The sequence below is a fragment of the Limulus polyphemus genome, unplaced genomic scaffold, assembly GCF_000517525.1.
Source record: "Limulus polyphemus unplaced genomic scaffold, Limulus_polyphemus-2.1.2 Scaffold3692, whole genome shotgun sequence".
Taxonomy (NCBI): domain Eukaryota; kingdom Metazoa; phylum Arthropoda; class Merostomata; order Xiphosura; family Limulidae; genus Limulus; species Limulus polyphemus.
Window position 1 is genome coordinate 37251 of NW_013669302.1, and position 25703 is coordinate 62953.

General features: G+C 34.5%; 1 protein-coding gene across 4 annotated transcripts in view; it reads right to left on the reverse strand.

Moving 5' to 3' along the window:
• The window catches only part of LOC106469864 (DNA polymerase subunit gamma-2, mitochondrial-like), an 87369-nt gene that overhangs the window by 19226 nt on the left and 42440 nt on the right, over window positions 1-25703 (reverse strand). For 3 of the 4 annotated variants that reach the window (XM_022398435.1, XM_022398434.1, XM_022398433.1), the window contains exons 5-6: window positions 17235-17501; window positions 9953-10131 (exon numbers count right to left, since the gene is read on the reverse strand). In XM_022398435.1, the coding sequence (XP_022254143.1) occupies window positions 9953-10131; window positions 17235-17501 (446 nt within the window). The remainder of the gene's footprint in view (window positions 1-9952; window positions 10132-17234; window positions 17502-25703) is intronic. The other variant, XM_022398436.1, reaches the window with a different exon arrangement.

Consider the following 25703-nt stretch of genomic DNA (forward strand, 5'->3'; position numbering starts at 1 on the left):
AGTGAAAGTGAAGTGAGATTGCGTAACTGTTAATTTAGCTGTAACTGGCAATACTTAAAGTTAGTTTCACACTGATATAGTAATAATAGAGATAAAAATAACAATTTGTGTTCACAAAGGGTGTTCTAAAGTAATTGAACCTGCCTGTGTAGACAATGAGACAATTATTTGAAGTTCTGAATACACCTGTCATAACCCATGGAGTAACATAAGTGAATTTATTGCAGATTGGGTTGTAAGAAACAGAGTAGAGAAAAACAATTCATCTTGTCAATTGGGTTCTAAAGTAATTGAACCAGTCTGTGTGGACTTTTGACAAGAAAACAGCTGTATTTAGTGTTTTAGTTACAACTGTGTTATCCAATAGTGTAGAGAATTTTAGTGCATACACTTGATTTGTTTTGAATATATTATTTTAAAGCAAGTCCACTGCGTGCTGTCTGTTTATTGTTCAAAGTTATCACCAACATGTTTCAGACACCTAATGTAAAGAATCTGCAGCCCATATAAAAACTTTGACAAAGAGATGCTACTGTACACAACCTTTAAACAAAATCTGCTTATCTCTACCTGAAACTGATGAACCAATTTGAGAAAACCCATCCTGATGTTCACAGAAACTTCATGTTGTTTGACATAGCAACTGATACTGGGCTGACCTTTCATTTGACCAACTATTGAACAGACTCTGATACAAAATGTGAAACCAACTGAAGGATTAACACAAGGAAAAGAAATGACTGAGTTACAGCATGCCAGCATGTACTGAAATGAACAACTTGATACAAGAAGTCACAGGAACATATCAATATATGACTGACCATACCATAGAGATGCGACTTACAAGATCATCAAAGGACACTGAGGTTATGATGTCTATCCTTTCATACCTCCATGGAAGAGACCCATTTGCTGCAGACCCCACCCTCAGAAACACTGTGACTGGTGTTTTTGGTGATGCATCTGCAAATGCCTACAAATTAAAGGAAGTTGACCTTTAAAAATCGAAAGCATGGAAAGTCAGACTGCCGTAGAATTCACTCCAAGAAAAAACAAGTTATGGCACTTGGGGCAGAAAAGTCAGTAAAAGTTGATGGGACGTCCCATATCAATCAACCCACAGCTGCTCTTTCAGCATTTAGTGGCAGCAGGTCTTCCAGTATCAACTTTGCAGCTTCCCATCTTCGCTGTTTGATTCTGAAGACTTCCTTCAGTGGTCAAACAAAGCATTACTAGCTGATGAAATTTGGGAGCTTGATGAAGGATCCCTACTGCAGTGACTACAGACACCATGGAAACGTGGAAGCACTTTCAAGAACATCAATGGTAACTGAGAATGACAATCTTGTCAGAATGTTGTCACTTTTAATAAAGTTTTCTTCATTACCCAGTCACACCATTTTCAAACTTTTATTTTCTAAAAAGTATGCTCCTTGTTATCAAATCACTGACTTGCATGCCCAATTTGTCAGTGAAAGGTATCCCAAAGCAGTTACTGTCTTTGATGGGTACACTACTGGCCCAGAGACAAAGGACATGACCCATCTTAGACGAAGGAGGGAACACCAAGGAACGGCAGTACATTTTGCATGACATGATGCTTCAATCCACAAACGATCTGTTTCTAGCCAACAAGAAGAATAAGTAGCACTTAACTCATGCACTTGAGACATTTTGTAAGCATCATCATGTACAGTCATTCATGTCAAGGGTGATGCTGATTTGCACATCATCAAGGAAGCAATAAATTGTGCCAAAGACAACATGACACTGATGTAGCTTCTTGTAGATTCTTCTCTTCTCACACAAACAAGGAAAAACCAAAAGGACTTGGAGCATGAAACAGCTAATCACTACTCTTGGAAATTTATGCCATCTGCTCCTGTTCCTAGATGTTTTCACAGGTTGTGACATACCTCAAGGCCTTTTGGAATCAGGAAGGGTGCAAAGTTCAAACAACTCCAGAAGAATGCAGACTTTCAAAATCTTGTGTCTTCCTTCAGGAGCTGCAGTCTCTTGGATATGTGCTGTTATCAAGTAAAAAGCACTTGTTCTGCTGTACAATGGAAAACCAGAGAAAAGCTTACATGAACTGCAACACAGGCTGTTCTGCTCAAAAGTGGTAGTTGGAACAACATTTGTGCAGGTCCACACTTATCTGCCAACTTTAGCAGCAGCAAAATTTCACAGCCTAAAAGTATACTTAGAAGTGCAACAGTGCATGGGAAATGGTCTAGAACCCACAGAATGTGGCTGGAAGATAGAGAACAACATCCTTGTGCTAGTCATGACTGACTTGTCCCCAGCACCAGCAGACCTACTGAAGATGATTTGAGGCACTTGTCACAATGACTGTGACACAAAGTGCTGCAGCTGCAAAAAACATGGACTTCTGTGTTCACTGGGTTGTGGCAAGTGTTGTGGTATAAGCTGTGCCAATTCTCATTCTCTGTCAATCGAGTAAGATATACACTTTTTGACAGGTAGGCTTTTTCACTGATTCGCAAGTTCATAGTAAGTTCCAACGAGGCAAAAGAGCTACACAATAATTTTCACATTGAACTTCGTATTCAAACAAGGATGTATCTCATTTTTTTTATTTCAAATGATCTTTCAAAGGTCTTTCAAATGAGGTCCTACATGATGGGATTATACTTGTAACAATGTGCATGGTGATTGATGACAAATGACATTATCAAAGTCAATATTACGTAATCTTAGATCAATAAATTTGTAACATTATAATTTAATTCTGTCATTTCTTTGTTACTCAAAAATAATTTGTCAATATCTTTCCAATGAGATGCTACATAACTGGTTTATTAGCCACTTGTACATAATATTTCACTTTCCTACACCATACTGGACTCAAGCCTAACTATGTAACTAACAATGCTAATACATACAGTTTACATTAGATTCTTACTAAAAGAAAATGAATACATACAGTGCCCTCTCTCCAAAATTATTTATACACCAGGTAATTGTAATACAAGATTTTTCCACATACAATGATATAATTCAGATACATATAAAAACAACATTATTTTAATTGTTTGCAACATTGCCCCTTGCCTAAATTTTAACTGACCTGGTGAAATTAAAAATACATAATGAAACAACATTATTCACAATGTCCATTTGTCCACTCTCATTGCAACTAGCAAGTTCTTTTCACTTCTAAATAGTGTTTCTTTGAATCACTTGCTCTTCATTTTAGGGTATGGCTGAAGTAACTACAGGTGTTTTTAAACACTTGCCATGGATTCCATCAGATTTACCTGGAATGTCAACTCCTTCACCACATTCCTGGCTTCCAGTGTTTCTGTTTCAAGTTTATGTTCCAGGACCACGGTACCTCCATAAGTGATTCACATGGACCACTTTAAATACTTTTTATCCAATAAGTGACACCTGATAGCTGTGGTGTGATTTCATAAAGACCTTCTCAGTTGATTTGCAGCTTTGGAGATTTCCCTTTCTTCCTACAAGGGTTATGAAATCAAACAAAATCTCCATCATGAAATTGATTGGATACAACTTGACACCACAGTGCCACTTCATTGTCTCTCCAGCTAAGCTGAGGTTCTCTCTTACATGTTGTTCCTGCAGATTCTTTATAAATTTGGTACTGTTATCTGGCAGGTTTGCATCCAGTGGTCTGCTGGAGTGATACAATCCACTGGTAGTCAAAGTTCTTGTCCTATCATCATCGTCATGAGTGTATAGCCTTCATGCACAGAAGTCCTGCAGGGGTAGTGCTGGTACTTTCAGATGCCAAATGATACACTTTTCTTTAATAAGCTTGGTAAGTTCTCTGCCTTGTGTCTGTTTGAAACGTCCTGCCATTCCATCTGACTGGGGACATGGTGTTATAATGATTTTTCTTTATGTCCATACAAATAATAATGAAAATTATGTAAAGCACTCATCAATGAACAGTTTTTTTCTGGTAACACAGCAATTACATTGAGGCTTACTCACTATTTCCCTATAATATGCTATCATTCTCTCTTGTTCTTATTGTTTTGGTGAAATCAGATCCTATTCCATAATTTCTGGCATTTGTACCCTGTATGAAAGGTTGGTATGAATCTGGAATGCTAAGACAAGAGTTAAAGTCAGGGTGTTTTTAGTCTATTAAAAAGCTTCCTCACAAACTTTATCCCAAATGAAGGGTTGCCTATCCTTTTTTTTCTAGATCATGAAGTGGTTTGGTTAGGTTTACAACTCCTGAAACATACCTTTGATAGTAAGTATACAGTCAAAGAAAACTTTTTTGGCTGACTCACCTTGGCCAACTGTCAATTGAAGTTGTCTTTTCAAGATCTGTATAGACATCATCTTTACTAACAACATGTCATAAGTACTTTGCCTCTTTCTAAAATAACAGGCACACTTTAGGATTTAATTTAAGGTGAAATTTGCATAGCTGTTGAAAGACTTCCTGCAATCTTTTTTACTTCACTCTGGAAGGTCTTTCCAAAGATAATTGTATCATTAAGGAAGTTTTTCAATGTTGCCCATCTAATATGATTCTTGCGAGTTGTTCATATACTACTGAAGCACAATTGATGCAATGAGGGTCCAGTTGACACTTGTAGGTTTCACAATGAGCATAAATCAAAGAACCACAACAAGATGCCTTACAATGTCCAAACCACTGACACTGGAAACACCCGAGAGGGTTAGGAATATCAAGCCATACCTTACAGTTGAGATAACCTGCCTTGACAGTGGCAGGCAGATGTGGTAATGTAAATGTCTATACAAGAACATTGGTAGACAGCATAATTCCATCTTTATGAATGTAGATACATTACACAGAAAAAACTCCTTGGCTGGAGAAACCAGCAAGGATGTCCGACTCAAGTATGTTCCTTAAATCTCTCTGAAGAATAACTCCTCGTGAGAAATTCAAAATAGTATGGGGAGTAACCTCAATCACCAGGATCCTGTCCCTTCCTTCACAGGATGCCAAGCATGGCAAACATGTGGACGGATGTTCAGATCCCAGAGGAGGTCAATTGAAAATATAGAACCTTCCCTGGGAGGTCCTCTCACCATGTACAGGAATCCACCTTGAGGTGTCCAGAGGAATGAGAGGTTGTAGAAAGGCTAGAGACCCAATAAAAACAAAAACTTCTGACACAGGAAAAAAAAAAGGAAACATGAAAGCCTGTAAAACCAGAAGCTCCTCATCTTAAAGGCAAAGATATAAAGGATTGAGAAAGCTAAGCCTCCCCCCAGAAAATAGGTGAGAAAGACCATCAGATAAAACACAAATGGAATGGAAGTCAATATTGACTTATGAGCCCGACCAGCCAACACAAATATGCAGACTGAAAAAGAAAAGGGAGACTGTAATAATCCCCATACAATAGGGCTAGGAGAAACCCAACACCCATATAGAGTGAAATGCAGATCCATGAATGCAACTCCTGTGTGAAAGTCCTCAGGAATAAGTAGAAAAACATACAAGCTTGAGTCCTGAAAGAAAGAATAAGAGCCAAGCTACACAGGACCAAATCCCAAGGGGTGTCATTCAGAAAGGGGGACACCAAGAAGATACTATAGGCTCGAAAATTCCCCAAAAACGTCTTCTCAAAGAAGTGGCACCAAATAGAGTTCCCTGAGATAAAATGAGGAAGTCAAACTCTTGAAGATAGGACATCCCAATGAAACAAATCCAGGAAATTCAAAAAATCAAATTAACTGGGCAACTGCTAAAGAAGACAATCAAGGCATGGAAAACACTTAAGTCAGATATCCTCAGCATAACTGTTGAGGGTGTGATACAGAGGACAGATATCGAACAAGTCAAACATGCAAAAGACAAACATGAGCAGGCTGAAGGTAAAGGAGAGTTAAATGATGTTAAGAAAAAAATACCCAGATGGAAAAAAAGATTTAAGGGAGTGGAGTTCTTGAAAAGACTAAGAATTCTGACCAGAGGCCACAGAAGAATCTTAAATTTGGGAAAGATGTGGCAAATAAGAGTCAACATGAAGCTGAGGTAGAAAAGAATCTGTAATAATGGAAAAAATATGGCAAGGGAAGCAAAGAATCCTAGTGGTAAGGTGGATGTATGAAGCTCACCTGAAAACAAGGAGAAACAAGCTACAGCTGGAGTAAGAGAAAAATGTCACATGCCTGTGATAAACAACTGAAGGACAATGATGTGATATTACCTGATTCTTGTCATGAATAGAATGATAAGCAAATGTAGGTTATGGGAAGAGCTAGAACAAAATTGTCCAAATTTAAAGGAGGCACAGCAGATGCTACAGAAGCAGAAGGCTGTGAGTTCTGGGTCTGGGATAAAGAATTCAGGATAGAATCAACCATTTGATGTTCAATGTCAAGAACATGGCTCATTGTCACAGTACCCCAGTCACCATTTAAGTAAAATAACAAATCTCCTCCTCCTTAGAAGGAGAGTCTCAACCTCAAGAGGTTCAGGAATATGGATACGAGAATTTCAATTCAATATATATATATTTTTTTTTATGACATTATGATATTGATAAAGCCAAGAATAAATAATGGTTTCCACCAAAACCAAAACACAGAGTTATTGACAATAGAGAATTATTCTTTCTAGGTACTCAAACATTGTCTCTGGAATGTGTGACCTAAATCTCTTGGGCCAATTAAAGAAAAAAAGAAATCAAATTAATATAAGGATATTTAATAATTGGTATTAGAGGCTTTAAATGAAATTAAGTTAAAAGTTGCAACTTTCTTTTTTGAAAATCAAAAAAACAAAGTAAAGAAATTCCAAATGAAAAAAAAAACAATACGATTCAACATTGAAATGTGCCAAGAAAAATAATAAACTTTTGTTATATGTGAAGTACTAAAGGAGAGTACTATACAAGGAAAACGTGTCACCCTTTTAATGAAGGAAAGGTATAATACAACACTGATTGCATCATAGAATTGTGCAGTGCACAATATTACATGTAGGGGTGGAAGTTTCATTAAAAGGCTTGGCATCTCCAAACACATTTTTTGTCAGTAGCAAAAGTATTAGATATCCGTTCTGTGGAAAGGTGAGTAGTATGTTCTGAATTGCATGTTATGGCTGGAACTGTCATAGTAGCTAATTAATTACTGTAGTTCTGGGTAATATCCAACAAATATCACTACATGCCATGACTTATTCATATTCAAAAACATATTACATGATATATATCCTAGATGTAATTCTAAGTGTACAAGTTAACCAATAGAAATATGCATAACAAAACAAGCAAATACAGTAAAGAATAACATGTCAAGAATACATGACCACAAAAGACAAATATGATGTAGTCCTACAGCACAGTATGTTTAAAATTGTTAGTGGATGAAATGGCATGAAAAGCTGACATACAAGAGATACATTATTGATTAACAAAATTAGACAGTAGCTGTACGAGCTGGGTTCAGTACTTAAACCGTTAGTATGATAATGTTTAACTAAGTAAGGATTTTAGAATCATAACAAAATAACTTTCATGAATCTAATACCACATTTATAAATAACAATACAGCTACAGATATGGTTAAGATACACTACAAAATCCTCTCATGGTTGAACAACCTAATGGAAAAATTACAGGACTTTCAGCGCCTTTTACAGAATCAAACTAACATTTTAAAGGACCTAATTTAATATTTTAAGAGAATATTGTTATGTATCTGCTTGTTTGTTAATTTCCGGTATAAATTCTTTCCGAGGAATTTCAGCGATATACAAGTCCATTCTTGATTAAACCAGTTTATTCTTTCTTGATACAAACTTTTAGTACACAGTAATTCCACAGTCAGTATGTTTCTCATCACTTTAAACTTAACAACTTTTATAACACGCTATAAATCACAGCAATTCACAATCTCAATAACTTTGCTCTCTACGAGTGCAAAACACACACTAGCCCGAAACTCACTGTGACTACTGTTTGTTCTATGATACATTCATTCCACTGGCTTTTCTCGCCAGGCTTATATATTAACAAAGAGGCTTCTCTCGATCACACTCGAGCTTCCCTGAAAATTCGAGAAATTCAGTCATGCATGCTCCCAGCATCACGTCACTTCCGCTGTCGTAACACTTTTAACTCCACCAAAATTTAAGGTAACTAATGTTGGATTATATTTCATATAAAATGTTCTAGCAATATCTACACTGAACTGCAAGTAAAAAGGAAAAGAAGTTAATTTGCCCTTCTTTTTTGTTTTTAATGTATACTTTGCCAATTAGTAGAAGTATTAATATCCATTAATGAAGGAGTGAATTTGCACTTCTCTAGCATAATTTGACAAACACCTGAGCTATTGAAAAACATTTATTCAAGCAAAATAAGAGATTATGAAACAAGACATTAAAAGAAATTCTAGATGATCATGCATTACTGAACAAAGTCCTAATGAATTCTTCATCATGTTTCCCAATGTATGCTATAACTTCTCTTAGCTTCAATTTCATAACAAGTGATACAACTTTGCATCTTTCTCCCAAACACTGTGCAACCAAATAGAATAATATTTATTACTGAACATCATTTCATCTTGCCAATAGGACAAAAAATTAACATATATCTGCTTGATTGCTGAACATACAACTCACCATGCCAACCAAAGTCAACAAAGCAAAGATAGATTCATAATGTTACTGAGATCACTCTTATTGTTGAACACATTAACAATGTTGTATATCTTGTTGGTTTCCTACCAAGTTATATTCTATTATTTTAAAATGTTTTCTCAGTTTAATGCTACAACTCCACCTAACAATAAACTTTCAGAGTTGGAAATCTTGTGGGACAATAAAACATTTATATTTCAATGTGTTCAGTCTGTAAACTTTCTTGTATGATAACATATACCCACATTTAAATAGTATTGAAAACAATGAATTATCTGAATAATTTTGTTTGTAGTCACTCGTGCTGACATGTGTATATATACAATTATGTACAATCATGAACTAGTTTTTTTAAAGAATTTTATTAATTTTAGATATAAAAAATAACTAATAACAGAAGACAAAATAATATTACCATATTTACAGTCCTGGTTGTCCCTTTATAAAGCAGATTGTTCTTGAAGTATTTAATAATGGGGCTCAAAATGTAACTCAAAATATCTTGACCATGATCAATCACTGTATAAATAAGGTATGACCTATAAGGTACATATTTACAGGCTGTCTTTAATGGAACTATCTAATGTTTATGACACTCATTCTATTATACTGTTACTGTTTGGATTTGCATTTCTCTCTCATTTGTTTATTAAAATTGTTTTGTCAATAACTGACAAGGAACTTATAACAGAAACATCATTAATTAGTTATTAAATATTTCTGTTGAAGATAGAATTTTATTATTTTAGATTCTGCCAAACAAGTCCTGCACTTACTTCACACCAACAATATCATTCCAACAGTTATCAAATGATACCTGTTCACTTGCAGAGGAGGGAAATACTTTGAAGCCTACTACTGATCAGTATTGAAAGTCAGCCTATTCCTCATTTTACGAGTTACATTTTCATGGTTGTTTTTTTGCAAAACTGAGATAAATACAACAGTATGGTACAGCTTATCATCAATAAAATCTGATGATGTAGGAACTATGAAGCTAGACTTTCAAAAACTTTTCCAGGAATTTCAGAAAAAAACTACTGATTTTTCAAATTTTCCAATACTGAGAATTTATGTTTTTAAATTGCATGACTTTTCAGGATTTTCATGATCTATACCTATCAAGCACCAGGGACTTCCAGTGGCTGTATCATACTAATATATGAATTAATTTAGAAATTCAGTATTTTGTTTTGAAAGAGAAGAAAACACATATAAATTTAGATAATTAATGGGTGGGGAGAATGTATGTCAAATTGAATGGGTATATTTTATAAGTTCCCATACAAATCCCTTTAGGAGCAACAGAAACATACTTACTGAATGAACTGTGAATCCAGTGAGCTAACACAATAAAGATCTGGATTAGGAAATACTGCAACATTTGATTTTCTAAGTTGCCTTGTAATGTAAATAGCTAGGTCTCTCAACTTGTTTGTGGCTCCAGATGCTGTTATTGTGACTTTGTATGGAGCTAGCTGATGATGAATCCTCAGAACCTACATACAAGTAAACCCCAAATATTCATTGAAATAATTTTCCTAGTAACTTCCACTCTCCCAATAAAAATAAAATTGCATTTCCTCATGATTAAAAATGTTACAATTATAAATAAATATTACATCATTTTTAACATGCCTAGATGTGCTGTTTACCATTTTCTATCCAGTAATAACCACATGCATTACCATATATATGATTATCTGTGTGGTAACCAGGGGTCTAATTATTAATGCCAATGATTAATATAACTCTATCCTTCAACTAAATTTTCAGTCAGTACAGTCTTTTATTATTATTTCTATTTCTGATTTGCTTTTACAGTTCATGGATTTATAGGTAGTTAAAACACAGTATACCATGACAGAAATCCTGGTAAAAATATGTGTATTTGGAGAATACATTTTACACAGTTCATCTTGATATAAAGACAAATAGTATTTAAGCTGAGTAAAGACAAATTCTCAATTATTGACACAGTAATCAACTTTTTATTTGCATCTCTTGAGTTATGTACAAACTATAATACAAAACCGATTTATATTTATATATATATATATCCATAAACATATTTTAGCTCTCCCTTTACACAGAGATTTGCTTGAATTTTCATGTTCTTTCTCATAACTTCACCTCAGCTGGCTTTATCTGGGAACTTCTTCTATGCTACAAAAATATTAAAAATTCAATTGTACAGATTACTGAATTGTCAGGTATATAAATAAATTACTTCCTCCATACTAGTATTATACTGAATTACAATTAAGCAATAGTAATATGAAAAACATTTTGTTTATATAAGAACAATGTAGGAATGAACGTATAAATACTGAACAATAAAAATGACACTTCTAGTAAAAAAAAAAAAAAGGCAAGTGTAATACCAGTATCTTATAACTATATGAAAAACAAGAACCTACAAATAATGTCTGCTGCATTCATAGGATCCATCCAGTTTTGAGCAGCTAAAGACTTAGATGATGAATTTGGTGTGAAGAACCATTATGTTGATAGTGACTTGCCAATGGCACGTCAAAATATGTCTGTCTTTTTAGTTGAGGAATGCAACCAGTGAGCCTGATAGATGAAAGATCACAGAAAACAAAAGAATGTTATGGAACAATTACACAGGAATGAGAACCATGAAATGGAGGCAGTATGAGCCAAATAACATAGTAGGGAACAAACTGGACAAAGAAGATGATCCAGATCTGAGTGGGGAATACAGGTGGGAAAAGGAAGGTAAGGAAGGCCCAATCCCAATAGCGGATAACATACGAAGAATGGGAAAGGATGGCATAAGTATTGGAACAATGATGACCACATGTGAGGAGGGGAGGAATTAGGTCTTAAAAGAAATATGGTACAAGAAACAAATTGCAACAGGTTAAAAGGGAAAACCTGAACATGAAGAGACCACTCTGAGGAAAACCTGGTTAAGATGTGGTAAGAGATTGGCCACATTATTCATAACTCTGGGAATATGACCCACTAGAACTGCCATGTTGTGGTCACTGGTCTAGTACAGGAAATCCAGAATGTGAAAAGACAGTGATCTAGACTTGATTCCCCTTGTTTGGTGATAAAGCTGATGACAGAGGAATTGTCAGAATGAACTATAAACACTCACTCCTGCAGGAAAGGGAACAAATGATACAAAACCCGATGAACTGCCAAAGGTTCCAGGATTTGGATACGGAGAGTAGCTTCTTTGACTGACTGCCAACCTTAAATCTCTGGGGAATTGAGGAAAGCTCCCCCCTACCCACCTAGGAAGCATCTGAGAACAGATGAGGCAGAGGAATGGGAATGCCCACAGTGGTCAAGTCCCTGTCGAGCCAGCAAGCAAGGCTGGCCCCGATCCTAGGTGGAAGGGAGATGGGATGATCCAAAGGATCACGGGGAAAGTTTCACTGGTCGAGAAGCATCCAATGAAGGGAATGCATGTGTGTCCAACTCAAGAGAATGAGGACTTCCAAGGAAGCCCACATCCTCAAAAGGGATAGAACATCACATACAGAGAGAGAAGGAAGGGCTATTATGACTGCCCACTCCACATCCTGTAGCCGAGGTGGAGAAGGCTGGGCTTGACTGAGACAGGAAGTCAAGAGAACCCCTAAAACAATAAGATACTATGAGGGGGTATTAAAGGACTTCTCCAACTTGATGAGAAACCCCACTCAAGCAGCTTCTAGAATAAGGCAGTGGGTGTGTGACTAACTGGACATAGTAAGAGGCGAGCAGAAGCCAGTCGTCCATGAAATGGTGAGTCCAAAAACCCAGTGAGTGAAGATAACATGCAAAAAAGCATACCACTCGACCAAACACATATGGATCTGAAGAAAGACAGAAAAGTAGCATCCAGAACTGGAAGACAGAACCATCATAATGAATCAAGAAAAAAGGCATCACACCAGGGCAAAAAACTCATCATAGTGAGAAGTAGGACTCCATGGTGAATACAGCTAGGATAGATCGATGATGAGACTATAAACTCCTGTATTTTTTGGAAACAAAACAGAGACACAAGTAAAATCCTAGTATAGCGAGCACTACCCTTTTGATAACTCCTTGGTGCAATAGGACTTGAACAGAAAAGTGTAGAGTCTGTAAAGTACATAAAAATAACAAACCTGCAAAAATTATGAAATTCGACGTAAAACAATAAGTAACATCTAAAGTACAAAACTACTAAAGGAACTGAAAAGAGAAATGGCCCTTAAATATCAAATTTATAAGTCCACTCAAAGAATCTATAAGACAAAGGACACGAAAATAAAACCAATCCCGAAGAACATGAGAATAAAAATGCACCCAGTTAACAAGAACAACGTTTGACTCAAAACCAATCCCCAATTACATGTAACTAGTAGTAAAGAAAAAGAACTTTCAAACTAAATAACATTAACAGTAAAAATTTCAACAAAAAGTAAAGGAATAAACAAACTCCAAACACAAGTTTAAACTAAAGTAACCTAGATATTAAAAGAAGTATAAAAATCGAACTTACACAACACGAAGCAGAGAAGACATGAATAACCTAATTATTGAGTACAGAAATTAGATCCATCCACATTAGCTCACATAAACTCATTGAACATGGGTATATCTACAGGGAGTGAGAAATACACACTGAAAACTTACCACTGATCTTCTGGGAAAAATAACAATGTCTAACCCATCAGATTACGAGGAGGCACAGTATAAGGTGGAAAATGCCATAGAAACAAACTTTCCATACAATAGTTCTATCCCTCTGCACTAGAAAAGTAACTCCAAAGGCACAAATCACTGGCCAAACATAAGATATGAATTCGCCGCAAATTAAGCCTGTGCTTTCCTAGCAGACATTGTTGACCCCGAGACCTGGGGATTAGTGTTAGAACTATTGTCTACTTATGGCAGGAATATTATCATCCACCATATTAAATCTCGAATTCACATGTACAAAGTATAATTCGGAAAACAGAAACATTACAAAAACAAAAGACTAGAAACTATGAAAATCAAACACAAGAATTTGAAACTTGAAGTTGAAACTGATATAAACTTGGGATCAAGCACAATCAAAATTTTGTAGTCACATGGAAAATGAGTTAAAACACATGTCTATACACTAGAATACCAATCAAGAAAGTGAGGATTATGCTACAATGATAAAGGGAACTACCTGTGCTAGTATAGAAGGCACAGTATGATTGGTTGTGGTCACATGATCACACATGTTGCTGCAATGGTGCAAAAATGAAGAGGTATAATAGACTGGTGCACTGTTGAAAATTTTAGCAGTGCTTAGAGGACAAATCAAGGTCTAGATAGCTTTGTAAGAGGTTGTACCATTTCAAATATAACTATATATAGATGTATAATGTTATGAGATTAAAGCTATTTAGACTAAACATTTATAGTTTCTTGTTATAATTTGCAGTCATTTTAAAACAAAAAAAAGTGTAATTTATATCTATTTCCTAATTGTTTATGTTGGTTACAAGGTCAGTCAAATCACCCAAACCTGTACGGGGATACAATAGTGAAAATAACATATAAAATATAAAGTTTTTCTAAAGAAAAAAAATCTGATAATTATCTTGAGGTTATAAAGATTTTTCATGTGAAATTTGAAATTTTTCTTATGCATAAAAGTATTTTTACTCTGGGACTGAGCTTGTAGTAAGCGTTAAGCAGTCATTCAGAAATTACAAAATGAAAATTAAAAATACCATGTGAAACCAACATCTAAAAAACTTTGAAGATGCTTTTCCATCTTACAATCAGGTTGTTAATGTCCTGATTAAAGAAATCATTTGGCTTTGAAGCAAAAAACCTGTCGATGTCCTCTTTAACATCTTCCACATTTGCATACATTTTCCCATTAAGATGGTGTTGCATCGACTGAAAAAGATGGTAATCTGATGGTGCCATATCTAGACAATATGGTGGGTGTGGGAGAACTTCCCAATCCAACTCTATAATCTTGTGTTGCATCAAACGTGCCACATGTGGATGTGCAATGTTGTGGATAAGAAGAACAACTTTCCGATTGATGAGCAAAAGGTGTTTCTAATGAAGGGCTTGATTTAACTGTTCCAGTTGCTGACTATAGATCTCTGCATTGACAGTTCAATGTTGATTGTGGAGGTCGAAATGAATCATACCTTTGATGTCCCACCAAATGCAAAGCATCACTTTCTGTGGATGGATTCCAGGTTTAGGGGTCAGAAGTGGTTTTTATCTAGGACTGAGCCATTGTTTTTGGCATTTAATATTTGCATAGAGAATCCATTTTTCATCACAATTCTGTCCAAAAATGGCTCGTGCATATTACATGCCAGAAGAGATGAAGCACTCAAACACCTTCTTTATGGAGTTTTCCCATATTCCTTAGATGTTTACATATTGTTTCATGAGAGACGTACAATTTCAGAGCCATTTCATGAGTGTGTTGCCTTGGGTTAGACTCAAAAAGCATCGTCAGGGCCTCAATATCAATTCCAACATGTCAGCCTCTGCCATCACAGATTTTAAGGCTAAAATCACCTGAATAAATTTGCTGAACCATTGTTGACACTTACGAACGTTCAAAACATTTCCATAAACTTCTTTGATATTCTTTGTGGCTATAGAGGCATTGTTTCCCTTCTTGTATTCAAACAGCATTACATACCGAATGCGTGTCTCATCATGTACAATCACCATAAGAGATTAGAGTATACTAAACTTTACACATTATATAAGCTACACTAACGTGATGTTTAGGCAGTTCGTTTGACTATCATACATGATATAAATTTTTTGGAGGGTGGTTAATGAAAGTGTTCCAAAATGAAACATTAATTTTTTGATGACCTAATACTAAATTAAAAACCTAATACCTTAATAAATATATTATTTGTTTCTATTTATAAGTCACACTAAGTTGCATTTCAAAACACAAGGCTTCAAATGAGTAGGATTAAGTATCCAAATATGAAAATATATATAATTTACAATGTATTTATATTGCGCATTATTTAAAATAAAACAGCTTTCACATACCTCATCATTCAATAGCCTGGAGGTCTGAACATTATCATTTTATCATGGCAGGCTAATTGTTGGCTGTCAGCCCCTAATGAGCATGTGTTGTCCATTCTTGATCATTCCCCGTGAAAGCATTTCAGCTTTAAAAGCCAAGTCCAACAAGTCCAGATTTCAGATCTTGTAAATACAATATGTAAGTGTTTATGCCTTAAATACTGCAAAAAGCAGATCCACTAAATATATCTGTCTTTTGTTTGATTATTGAACAAAACAACATTCTTTCTGGGGTAGGTGTCTATTTATTGAGTTTTTTGCAAAACAATTTCTAAATCTTTTTACATCTTTAAAATGATTTAACATAAGTTATCTCACTGAACTGCTTTAAGTTTATACTTATGTTTGCCATTAGGAGAAATTCCATAGTGCTATCCATCATTTACACAATCTCAATTGTTGTATATGTATTGTAAATCATATATATATATATATATTAATGTAAACAAATTTTTAAGCACTTGACCAGGATGTCATATTGAATGTATAAAGCTAATGTTTTCTTCTAACTGGTTAGAAAATGTTTTCACAAGATAATGACATGGAGTAAACATTACAGTCCATATAATAATGGTTTTTCAAATTGTTTCAGTCTAGGACTCAGTTCTTAACACCATAACTAATATCTGGAATGTGGAGTTTTAGGTTTGAATTTCAAGTAATTAAACACTTGCTATCCGAAAGGCATTTACAATATTAACTTGCAAACTAAAATTATGTATGCTTCACATGTTCTTTTCAATCTATCCATTTTACTATTTCATTTTTGGACCAAAGATTGAGCAATCTTTATGTAATAAAGGAACGGTTACTTACAGTAGACACAACCTTATGACTCTGATTTCATAAATATTTATGTACTTTGTGTTATTGTGGTTTATTTGATAGGTCAGGATGAACTCTTACTTAATTAAGGAGTGTTTTGGTGGGTGTGGCATTCAATTCAAGAATACTACAGAAATTTCTATTTCAGTAAATTAATACTTTTAAGGTACATTGTTTAGTTTGTTGGCATAATAATTAGCTAGAACAGCAACATCTATATTTGTTGAAAATAACATATAGTAATGGAAACAGCACATTACAAGTAAGTTTGTGAAATACATCTATTTTAGGTTACTAACTAGAAATTGTATTATGAAAATTTGAATTATGTATTGTTTAAATCAAATAACTGTAAATTTGCTTAAGACTATTATAGTTTTATTTTGCATTTATTTCGTATTAAACTAGTATGAAGTAATTAAAAACAGAACATTTATGTCTTATTTCTTAGTGTAATTAGCTTTCATAAATGTCATATACTATAAAATTAAACAGTTATGATTTTAAGAATTAGGATGAATATAATATAAACAAATAATTATGTAATAATCTGTTAAATCTATATGATAGTATGTGATAATCACATGAAAACAAAAGCTAAATTCAAAAATACAATACAATGTGGATAACTATGTAAAATGTAACTACGTTACCTAAATGTTTTGTCTTTGCAAATACCCATTTTGGTTTTTCACAAACTTACCTGTCTAGTTCTGCTGTTAGTTTCTCTTTCTTGATAAGCATCAAACAGATAATTTAGCACTGCCAAATCTAAATTTGTTTCACATTCAATTACATGAGGAACCAAAGTTTTACAGGCCATAGTCTGATCTTTCAAATCTTCTGGTAGGTGACCACTTTTGGTGGTAATTGTTTCAAAAGTAATTTTTTCCCAAGATGTTGTAAATTGAAGACTGACATCTTGTGAAACAGATTTGGTGAGTGAAAAACTGGTAGGCATACCTGCAAACTATAAATGTAAGACAGGTTACTAAATCACAGATTAAATAAAAACAGTTTTATATATGCTTCAAAAGCATACATTTGAAATATAATTTTTTTTAAAACTATACAATTCTGCTAATTCACTTAGGTTAATTTTTAAATCACCAACTTTCTTTTTCAAAGTTGTTGTGGCAAAAAAGTCTAGGTCTCCTACAATGTATTTAGTTGTAGGCCATTTTTAACACAAATTTGGCTTGAAAGTGGAAAATTTGCTTTACTTACTTAGAAACCTAAGTTTTGTATTAATATTTTAATCTAGTTAGAAATTCATTAACAACTTTCTGTAAATTCAATAATCTTCCAAAATCTGCGAGATGCTCCCGAGACATGGGTGACCTCAGACAGGTTTTAATTAATATCAACTTTGAGAAACTTCTCTCTGCAGATGTATAAGTCACTGGAACTTTAGATAGCACCTTGGAAAATTATACACACAGCTGCTAAATCATTGCTGTAAATAAATGAACCTTTCCAAAAGCATCAATACTTTCAAAAGAACTGTAGTTAATTATTGAAGTTGAGCTGCTAAATCAATTCCATCGTACATACCTCCACTGGTACTGGAGAGGGAGTGGTATAGTTAAATCCATGCACAATTTTACAGGTGCATTATTTTAAACATCTTTAATAGCTTTTACATTACTTAGGAATTTAAAACCTGACATATAACTGCAAAGCAACTCAAATACAACTCCCTGTTGCATTAAAGCACAGTTCATGTGATCCAGAGAATGAATGTAAAGTGAGAAAGAAGAAAGCAACATGTTGTCATTCCTATAATGTACAAAAACCTGTCCAGTGTTGTGCAGCAACGATTATTTTTTTCAGGTTTGTATATATCAAGGCACTTCTTTCATCTAACCCAAGTTTCTGGTAGTCCTTAAGCAACTGATAATTCTTTTGCGAATTTTTCAAAACTATTTTTGCTATATTTAAGAAAGATGTTGATATGACATTGAACAAACTACTAGCAATATTAACTCTCATATTTAAGCTCTTCATTTGCTTGATGACTTAATCTAATCGTACAAGCAATTCATAAAGTACTATAAAGAGAATTAGTCTGACAGTCAAAGTAGGTTGTTGTTTTTTTACCTTATCTTACACTGGAGGTCTCATAATGGTTCTTTGTTGAATTTGTATCTTCGGACCATATGCAATCAGAAAATGGAGTATGCTGACACCTTTGGGCATTTTAAAATAATGACTGGTTTCCATGGTAACCCTTCCCCTAATATCAAGCATAATTGTATAGATATGAAAGGGCATATATCAGCAATTACAAGTGATAGAATGTTGAATAAACTGCCCATTTCTACGTTTATTGGCACAATAAATCTACTGGTGCCATCGCTTTATTAATTGGAGACGTATTTTATATGATTATGGCAAGTCTGACAAAAAATTTAAAATTTTTCTGCAATGAAACAAAAGACCAAATAAAAAATAGAATGATTTTTTTTTACTTATAAAATACTTCATCCACTGTTGCAAAAAAGTCTATAAAAACTGTTACAAAAGTTTTATTGAATAATTAAATAGAACTATTATCAAAATGCTCTTTGAATAACAGTAAAATTAATACATCAATCACACAAACCCAAACATACGGAATTATGTAATATGATATGTTTTATTTTTTAAATTAAATTAAACCCCATTCTGTTTGTGTGAATTAACAATATACCAGGACCTGTTTCAATGGCCATATTTACCACCTTTATTTTGACGAGTAAACAAACCAGCATGTGGCTTTTGATAAGGTGTTTAAATACCCATATGTATGCCTTCAAATCATTTAGTAAGTATATACCCATGTCCTAACTTGATGTTTAATGTATTTTTAGAACACAAAAACCATGAATGAGTGTGCATTTGATAAAATCAGTGCCTGCTCTAATCTGAACCAGCCAATCTCAGTTTGCACACAGCAATGAATCACAAATATTATTGAAGGAAGCAAGTTTAGAGATTATGACCAGCATTTGCATATAGACAGAAACTTTTGTGATGACCATAATTACACTGTGTGCTGTCACAAAACTGTGTATCATCATATATTTCAAAATTACACCTTAGGAGACTAGGAAAAATGGACACTCGATCTGTCTCACTAAATCCTTAGGAAAAAACGGCACTGTCATTCTGACATTCAAAGTTTTAACTTCAAAGCACATTGTTTGTTTTGTGAAGATTCATGTCAAATCGATAAGAAGCACCCAGATTGTCAAAAGCAAGTAGTTGTGTGTACTACAGCGTACCGTGGACAACATAAACCATTTAAAGTCATCATATTGGATGCATGTGTTGGGCATGGGGATCAGTAGGCATGAGGTGTCAGTGAGAGTACAAGGATCCTTAGATGATTTACATGCAGAAGATGAAGGTATCATTATGATTGTAAAACCAAATTTATGGCACCATAGTCAGTACAACTTGCAAGTAGAACAACAACTCAAGAGCCAACATCAAAGGAGTGAGCATTTGATCAGCTTATTTCTTATGTAGATGGAGACTGATCTTGAATCAGGAATTCATCTAAAATATATAACCAATACCAAACTTATGGAGGTGAAATTTTGTCAAAACGGAAGTTGCTCACTGAATTGTCAATACATTTTGATGATCTTTTTGCTTTAACATCACCTGGACTTGCAAGTATACTGGTGGACAAAGCCAAAGATGTATTTAACATAATTCCAGAAGATGAGGATGATGAACTAGAACAAGCTATCAAGAAAGTAGAAAAGCACATGAAGACTAATACAAAGATGATTCCTGTGCATAAAGACATGTATCAGTGTCAAATGAATTTTACATCAACCAAAATATACAAGTCAAACCATAATGTATCTTTTGAATAAGTTTATGCCAAGCAATACCCAGAAACTACTGATGATGATAATTTATAACATGATCACAAGCCTCCACAACAAAGCGTGACTCAATTACAAATAGAAATTGGCATGATGATTAAAGAGAAGGAACTTATTCAAGAGCTGTACAAGTGTGGTATTGTTGTTGCTCATATGACAAAGTGCTGAGATTCCACAAATCGGCAGCCATTGCAACCAAGCAAGTGATAACAAGAGGCCTTGTTCATAAATCTCAAAAAAATGTCGGTCTTGTTCAAGTAATTGTTGACAATTTTGACATGAGCATTTCTAGCCAGAATGGCAGACAATCAACCAATGCATTTGCAATGATTCTAACTCAAACGTCAGAAAAAGAAAATGGACCACAAATTCAAGAAACAATATGATGCATCAGAAAAAAAAATGAATGAAAGAGTGGATGATGATGATGTACAGATCCAAAGATACTATGGTCTTACAAAGCGAGAAAATCTGTACTTCCTTTCAATGTTCTGGCAACACAGGTAGTCTCACTCAGTAGAGTATGCGTGAGAGACGTCATAAATAGTAGTTGCAAAATAACACCCAGAATGGAATGGATTTAATACTTATCTAAACAAGACCATACAACAAAACCAGTGTATATACATTGCTGATTAATATGAAACCATCCGATCCAGACAATCTTTTCACAGCTATGCTTGAAGCAGAAAAGCTTGTAAAATCTGTTGGATAAAATACTATGGTATTAACATGTGACTATGTCCTATAATGAGGAAGCATGCATTTCATTATGAACTTCACAGGGAGCATAGGAACTCTAATGGAAAATACTGGACTGTCAGATATTATAGAATGTGCAATTGGTAGTGTTGCCCACATGTTGACTGGCAAAAAGTGCCCACAAAATTTCTGGTCTTTGAGAATGGTAATAGAAGAACTTCTTTACAACATCCTGCACAAAACTGGTAATTCCAATGATATAATGGCTGGCCTGAAATGAAAGGCAGAATGCAGCAAAATCACAGTGTTCTGAGTAGATGTACTATTCAAACCAGTATTGCTCATAACGTTATTTTGTTGAGTTGAAAAAGACGCAGACTCGGCACTTCACTCATGGGCTGCAGAACTTATGATACCCTACATCTTCACAGAACACTACTCTAACTATGCTTGTTATCGTCTTTACTACCAACGGTCAATCTTAATGCTGCTATCAGACATCTTGAAGCGTTTCATGAAAGGAGACCAGGTTACATGTTATATTTTGGGAAGATGGAACAGAATGTGGACAGACATGATGATTGAAACGACATTCATCATATATGGAGAGGGACCAAAGGGATCATTGGCATCACCCTTAAACCAAATACTCTCAAAACTTGGGGACTAAGTCTTCATATATGCAGCATATTGGCACATGCCCTGAAAGATGTAACATCAAATGAAACAAATAACAGCATTCTGCACAAAGAAGAAATGAAAGGAAGAATAACTTCAGATGCTAATGACAAAGCAAAAATCAAGCAAAAACTACAGGAAATAATTGACCCACTTGTTCCGTCCACTCACCCAAGCAGCATCATCATCATCATGAGTGGTAGAATAGTGACGCATCCTGAAGTCAATGTACATGAAGCAGTGTCAATTGGTGAGCAGATGATGAAAATCTACGAAAGTACATGGCCTGATGATTTCCACAACACACTTCCTAAATGAGTTCACACTATGGCAATCAGCAAAAAACATGTTCAAGTAGGCTCAACAAAAGTATATGATCCCAACTTGATATATTCATGGATAATTGGTCTAGAGGCATCTGGTACAGAACAGAACTTGATGAGGTTCGCAAGTATGATTTAGCACCAATTCCAGCCTCTATGTTCACAACAAATGGTGAAATGCAACTAATCATGAGCAAGTCTTCCTTGAAATACAACCTTAAAGTTGATGCAACAACAAGGTCTACCCCAAAGGCTACTAGTGTAATAGCTGATGGATCAGCAGTATTGTGGGTGATGAACTGGCCATCATAAGAAACAGTGTAAAACTACATTGACAATTACACGACATACTTCGCAAGCAATAGGAAAGGACTGGATGTGTATTTAATGTTCGACAGATATTTTGATTACAGTGTCAACAATTCTGCTCAAACGGTTAGAGAAAAAGAAGCTAGCAGACAACTCAAGTTGTCAAAGCTGACACCACTACCTCCACAAAACATTATTCTAACCATGAAATATAACAAAATTTAAACAATTTACCTCATCATTGAGAGTTTACATGACCCGAAAGAACGGTTGCAGATAACCCAACACAAACTGGCTGTAATTGGAAGAAATTCAGTTCATATTGCAATAAGTCATGGTATTACTATCGGTCGATAAAAGATATGAGGAAAACCCAAGTAAAAGCAGATGTGATCATCATCCACCAATTTGTCCATTGTTCTCGATGACAGTGGTACTGGAGCTAACATTAAGGTCATTTCATTAAGGTTGTTCTTCTGGTCCACTTCTATTAAGAGAGATGTCACAATGGAAAGCACATCAGAAGAGACGAAATGCATTGATATTAGAGCAACTGCTGAATTACACCAAAATACTGCAGTACAACTTTTAGCATTGTATGCATTGTCTGGATGCAATACTGTAGCTCAGTTCTGAAGTATTGGCAAAGCTAGATACATCAAAATGCAGCAAGCAAGCCACCCCAGCTTGAACAAGCTGGAAAACACTGCATTGGTTGCCAGTCTACACAATTCATGGCAGCTTGCTATAGACATGCTGGTGCCACATCAATGACCAGTGTGTGTTCCAAAATTTGGAAGAATAAAACCAGAAAGGCCACAATTGTTTCAGCACCGAAGTTCATGCCCTTGGCTTCTACTGATGAAAAGTAATGAGAGCACATTTATAAATATGTATATGGAAACATCCATTAGAAGCCAGTCCACCACTTACTGACCCTACATTATATGGATGGTTGAAGGATAGTTAATAAGACACTACATCCTGTAATATTTATACCTAGCATACTAACTGCTCCAGAATCTATACTCAAGTTATTAAAGTGTAAGTGTACTTGTGCAAGATGTGCTTCATCAAGATGTTCATGCTATTTGGTTATGCTGCCATGCAAGATATTCTGTGGTTAGATCAGACTGTGCCAATCAGCATACTAAAACAAATCTACAAGATACTCCAGATAAATAGAACAAAATTAATTTTATAAACTTATATATGCACGTGGTGTCCTTTTTTTCTTTATTTTGTGGGGGGTATATAAGGCATGTGGAGTATACTGCTATTAAAATTTTATAAACTGGGGGTTGTACAGTTGAGGTGTTCACTGTACTGTTATTCTGAGTGTTTAATAATAGTTTTATTCATTTATCCCATATGTTATATAAATATAAAATTTTGTAACAAAGCATGAAGTGTTTTCTAAGAAATCCATGTAATAAATGGCATTCAGTTTTTTTATTATGTAGTTTTTTGTTTCATTGCAGAAAAATTCACAATTACTTTGTCAGGCTTGCCATAAGAGTATAAAACACATCTCCAACATTCTATCACTTGTAGTTGCTGAGGTATGACCTTTTGTATCAAAACAATTAGCTTGAAATGAGAGGAACAGTTACCATGGAAACCAGTCATTATTTTATAATGCCCAAAGTTGCCAGCTTAACACACTTTATTTTCTGATTGTACATAGTTTGAAGATATAAAATCAATAAAGAACCATTGTGCAAACTTCCACTGGACTAAATAGAAGTCTGGATGATCCTTGCTCACCTGCTATTGATTCAGCTTCAGAATAGATTGCACTATTCATCATATTTTTCTTCAATCTCATTAATGTTGTCAATATTCCTTTCATCTGGTACTTAACACTTTTGTATTTTCGATTTTACACTTACATCTCATAGTGGAAAGAGGTTTGAAGGTAATATTGACAAAGAACTTGAAAATAGTCAATTTGAATGGTGATACTAAAAACAGTATACATTCTTTGAAGAACACCAAAGTTTTAACAACAACTTGCAAAATATTTCAGCACTAGATAGTACAAAGAATAGCAGCCACAAGTAATGAGAAATTCAATTCTGTTTGACTGCAACAACCTAGATATACACTTTTCATTTGACCACTCACATCTGTGCAATTATCATACCTCAGACATAGGGAATCTTTGAAAAGCACTCAAATATTTGCATGCTATTCAAGAGCAGAGCCTGTAGTCTCATTGCCATTAAAGATGTAAATGAAATTTTCTAGAATATTTACCTCTATTCTATGATATTCATTTTTCTTGAAACTATCAACAACAGTTCTTGATTATTTACAGTATTAGACCTAATCGTTAATCAATTATACTTGATTGATTGATTAGTACAAAGGTATGCTAGCTTCATAACTTTTTCAACCACTGCATTATTCTAACATGATATTGATTTTCTATTTTCATTCACCTTGTTATTTATTAATGTACTTTAAAAAATTACCCATCATTTCATATGATATACCTCTTCTGTAGATCATTATTTGTTCATTTTGCAAAAAAATATATTTTTTGTAAAAAAATTAAACAAATTTTGTCACTACTTTTTTAAACACAATCTGAGCATTTCCTACTCAGCCAATGAGCCACTAATGACAACTAAATACCATTATATTTTGTTTTAATTTAAATTGGTAATCCCCCCTAACCTGGTGTAAATGAATGTAATTAAATACTGAAAGAATATTTTACTATCACCAATAAGAATAATAATGTTTTTATTTAAAACATTTTATGGTTGAAATTAGAATTAAATAACCAGTTAGTCAATACATTTATGTACAGTTTTATAATAGGATAAACATAAAAATGTCATTCACTAAAGATTGGAGTCATTATAAACTTTTGTAGTCACCTACCATTCATGCTAAACAGTTAGTTTAGCTGATTTGATGAACACAATAAACAAACTCACATTTACAAACATTGCAACCCAATAAAACAAAAAACACCATAATGTTAAACAAAGAACATCAAATATTAACAAGATAACTTTATCAAGTCTTAAACAATATCCAGTCAAGTGGGTGCTTTGTTTCATACTATTGCGTCAGCAAGGTCACGTGACTAGTATCACACCACGACCTTCTCGAACCTTCATGAATTATCGGGAGACTACTAGATTGGGGGTAGTCTGGTATATATAAGACGTTCACAACGTGACGGGACAACAAGGTAATGAGTAATTGAACTGCAGTCAGAGAATGTGTAATTGAACTGAGTATTGTCGAGCATTAGCACGTGAG